This window comes from Nicotiana tomentosiformis, chromosome 4 (genome assembly GCF_000390325.3).
Source record: "Nicotiana tomentosiformis chromosome 4, ASM39032v3, whole genome shotgun sequence".
NCBI lineage: Eukaryota > Viridiplantae > Streptophyta > Magnoliopsida > Solanales > Solanaceae > Nicotiana > Nicotiana tomentosiformis.
This window is the reverse complement of record NC_090815.1, coordinates 87,752,315-87,756,719: the sequence shown is the minus strand read 5'-3', so window position 1 is coordinate 87,756,719 and position 4,405 is coordinate 87,752,315. Positions and strand designations below refer to the sequence as shown.

At 35.7% G+C, this 4,405-nt stretch overlaps 1 protein-coding gene across 1 annotated transcript; it reads left to right on the top strand.

Moving 5' to 3' along the window:
• Positions 1 to 3,688: 3,688 nt before the first annotated feature.
• On the top strand, positions 3,689 to 4,405 carry LOC138910088 (uncharacterized). Its single transcript, XM_070201310.1, has 2 exons — positions 3,689 to 3,781; positions 3,863 to 4,405. Exons 1-2 carry the CDS (start codon positions 3,689 to 3,691, stop codon positions 4,403 to 4,405), a joined length of 636 nt encoding a protein of 211 aa, XP_070057411.1.

Below are 4,405 nucleotides of genomic sequence, written 5' to 3'. Positions count from 1 at the left end.
CAAAGTCGAATGTACGTGATGCAAATAAACGTACCTACTAGGGATCCGGTATGAGGTTATGTCATTCTATATTTAAATCCTGGGTGTATTGTTCTAGACCTGGCTTATCCGAGCGGATAACTCGAGCCGGGGAGGGGGAGGAGCAGCGTGCCGGGAATACAGAAGCTTCACCGGCTTTGCAACTTGTCTGATCCTCGTTCTAAAATTAGGGTATGACTCTAATAGAAAACAAACCACGCGAAGCACACACTTTCCAGAAGATTTAGAAGACTCAAAGAGAAGAAGGGTTTTCGTAATAGTTTATATACAGTTCACAAAATATCAAAGCAGTAAAACACGACATTTAGCACATTAGGCTCAAACACGTAAAAATATCGGATAATAAACAAAAGTCAAGTATAACAGTTATTCTAAGCTCGAATTCTGAACCCTGAACCAGAGATACTGGGTCCGTTCCCCAGCGGAGTCGCCAGAGCTGTCACACCTCCTTTTTCCCAAGGGATAGGGGAGTTTTTCCAATTAAAGTGGCATTGTTTGAAATGGAATTATTTATTTAATTCAGAGTCGCCACTTGGAATAATTGTTATGGTGTCCCAAATCACCGGTTCATTTTAAAATCTCAATTCGAGGAAATTGACTCTATTTATGGTCCGCGAACACAGAAGATCGGGTAAAAAATTCTGTTAACCCGGGAGAAGGTGTGAGGCACTCCCGTGATCCGTGATTTTAGCACAGTCTCTTTACAATTACACTTGGCTTAATTTCCTGATTATTATATGTTTAAAACCTTTTATGTGTTACCGCTTCTATACCGCTTTTATTTATTTTTAACCCTTTTAGTATTTATAGAATTTATTTGAACAAGTCGCGATGTCGTGCACTCGTTGTTTTGGTACATATTGCTAATCACGCCACATGAAACGCACTCGTGATTCATAACATATTTATTTTAATTATTTGAAGTTGGGGTCAAGTCACGTGAAACGTGCACTTGAGTTGGGATTTACGTATCGTGACCGTGCCCCGGGAACCGTACCCATAGTCAAGATGATTTACTATTTATCGCGCCTAAAACAAGCTATGATGTTCATAATTTGCTCAACTCCTAAGTTTGAGATTATTATGAGGCCATGAATTATGAAATCAATTGTGGAAAAGTTTCTGCTTTTGCTCTTAATTATTTTGGCCCAGATAACTTAAATTGATCATAGCACAATTGGCTTTTTAAAACCAATTAATGAGTATTCCTAGTTACTAGTTCATCAAGCTACTCCACTATCCATTAGTCAATTGCAGTAGTACATGCTTCATTAAGCAAAGCCCAACCGCCGAGCCCAATCATCTTTTTTTTCTAAGTCCAAACCTCATTTTTCAATTTCAACTAGCAGACATGGATTTTATTCCCAAAGTTCAAACATTCACTATGTTCCCAAAAATCATGTTTTCATCAATCTTCATGTTAATCAAACAAGAAAGTAACAAAATTTAACAAAGGTAATGAGACCTAACAATTAATACAGAAAAATATTTTAATCTTCATGAAGCTAAATAAGATCAAATTATATATTCAAGCATAATCTTAACAAAATAATGATGGGAGAAATGGACCTTTACAAGACTATTTTGAAGCTCGGATAATTGACAAGGATGCAAATGGAGCCTCGACCAAAATCGACAAACGCAGCTCGAACTCGACGACTCAACTTTGGAGCTGTTATTTTCTGTACACAAGGGAACTGTTTCGCTGGGTTTTCGGCTCGTTTTTATCGTGCTTTTTAGTTGGTTTCCAGTTGGTTTCGGGGTTGGAGTTTGGTGATGGATTTCTAGATTTTTCGAAAGAAAGCCGAAGAAAGAATGACACGAATAGAAATTCTCTTAGCGTAGAAGAAGCAAACATATTTCTCTCAATTCCCTCCTCCCTTTTTTTTTCTCTTTTCCTCTTTTCTCCTCACATTTCACTTCTATTTATAGAAAAAGTTTCGGAATTTTTTCAGATTTAATTTTTATTTTATTATTTTATTATTGTTTAATTAAAAACAATTCCCACTTCCTATTTTTCTTCTTTTTAAAAAAACAAAAATAATTTCTCGCTTTCTTTTACTTTTATTTTATAATTTCTCACTTTTTACTTTTATTATATTTAAATTCCCACTTTTTTTTACTTTTCTTTTTTTATTTTCCACTTATTTTACTTTTCTTTTTTTACTTTCCACTCTCTTTTACTTTTTTTTAAAATATTCAGCTACATTTACTTTTATTTTTAATTCCAAATTTCTTTTGCTTTTCATTTTTTAAATTTCCACATTCTTTTATTTTTATTTTTTTAATTTTCTAGTTTCTTTTACTTTTTTTATTAAACAATTTCCACCTAATTTTACTTTTACTTTTTACTTCCATACTTCTACTTTTCCTATTTTTTTATTCCCATCCAAAAATTTGAAAAAAATATATTTAATTAATTAATTTTTTTCGGTTTTTAATTTATTTTATTTCAAAATAAAGTTAAAAATAAAAATAAAAATAAAAATAATATTAATAGTAATAATTGACCTTTTAAATTATTTTTAATTTTTACCCTATATAAAAAAATGTAACAAAGCTAAAAAATATATATTAAATTTCTAAAAATATTTACATAGTAGAAGGTGATAAAAATTCAAATATAGTCAAAAATTAGGTGCTCACAATACGTGGATGATGTTATCGTCAAATCTAAAAGGAGTTCAGACCACAAGCAGACCTGAAGAAGTTTTTCGACCGACTTCGAAAATACAATTTGAAGTTGAACCCTGCAAAATGTGCCTCTAGAATCCCTGTTGGGAAGTTGTTGGGTTTCATCGTCAACCGCCGTGGTATTAAGCTAGACCCAACGAAAATCAAAGCTATTCAGGACTTGCCACCGCCAAAGAACAAGAAGGATGTGATGAGTTTTCTAGGATGCCTCATTTATATCAGCCGTTTTATAATACAATCAACAGTGATATGTGAGCCGATCTTCAAGATGCTGCAACAAATTGGATTGAAGAATGCCAGAAAGCTTTCGACAAAATTAAGGAATATTTATCTAAACCACCCGTGTTGGTCCCTCCGGAACTAGAAAGACCTCTGCTGCTATATATGTCTGTGTTGGATGGAGCCTTTGGCTGCATTCTGGGACAACATGATGAAATCGGGAGGAACGAGCAGGTGATATACTATCTGAGCAAGAAGTTCACACCTTACGAGGCCCAGTATTCTTTAATGGAACGCACCTGCTGTGCTTTTACATGGATAGCCCAAAAATTGAGACATTATTTCTATACGTACACTATATATCTCATTTCAAGGATGGACACGCTGAAGTACATCTTTTAGAAACCCATGCCTACAGGTAAGTTAGCAAAGTGGCAGATATTGCTAAGTGAGTTCGACATCATTTATGTGACTCAAAAGGCAGTCAAGGGGCAAGCATTGCCGATCACTTGGCAGAGAACCCCGTAGATGGAGAATACGAACCATTGAAGATGTATTTTCCCAATGAGGAAGTATCATTTGTAGGAGAAAATATTGCCGAAATATATGACGGTTGGAGAATGTTTTTTTACGGAGCAGCAACTTCAAGGGAGTGGGCATCAGAGCTATTTTAGTATCAGAAACCAGTCAACATTATCCAATATCCACAAAACTCAGGTTCCCGTGCACCAACAATATGGCGGAATATGAGGCTTGCATCTTGGGACTCAGGTTGGCCATCGACATGAACATTCAGGAGTTGCTGGTAATCGGAGATTCAGATCTATTGGTACACCAAGTACTAGGAGAATGGGCTACCAAGAACACTAAATTATTGCCATACTTTCATTGTGTATGAGAGTTGATCAAGAGGTTCACAAAGATAGAACTCAAACATGTTCCAAGAATTCAGAACGAGTTCGCAGATGCATTAGCCACCTTGTCTTCCATGATACAACATCCAGACAAGAATTTCATCGATCATATCCCAATAGAAATTCATAAGCAGTCGGCTTATTATGCTCATGTTGAAGAAGAGTTTGACGAAAATCCATGGTTCCACGATATCAAGGAATACTTGGAGAAAGGAGAATACCCAGAGAATGCTACACACACTCAGAAGAGCACGCTTCGAAGATTGGCGAACCATTTCTTTCAGAGTGGAGGAATTCCATATAGAAGGACTCCTTATTTGGGATTGTTGGGATGTGTCGATGCCAAGGAGGCATCTAGATTGCTCGAAGAAATACATGCTGGAACTTGCGGACCTCACATGAAAAGTTTTGTTTTAGCCAAAAAGATATTAAGAGCAGGGTATTTCTGGATGACCATGGAGACAGACTGCATTGAATATGTTCAAAGGTGTCACCAATGTCAGATACATGTTGATATGATACGAGTGTCGCCCCACTAA

Coding starts and splice junctions, on each gene's coding strand:
- LOC138910088 (XM_070201310.1), top strand. CDS start 3,689: ATGGCGGAATATGAGGCTTGCATCTTGGGACTCAGGTTGGCCATCGAC. Junction 3,782..3,862: donor TCGGAGATTCAGATCTATTG/GTACACCAAGTA, acceptor GAGTTGATCAAG/AGGTTCACAAAGATAGAACT.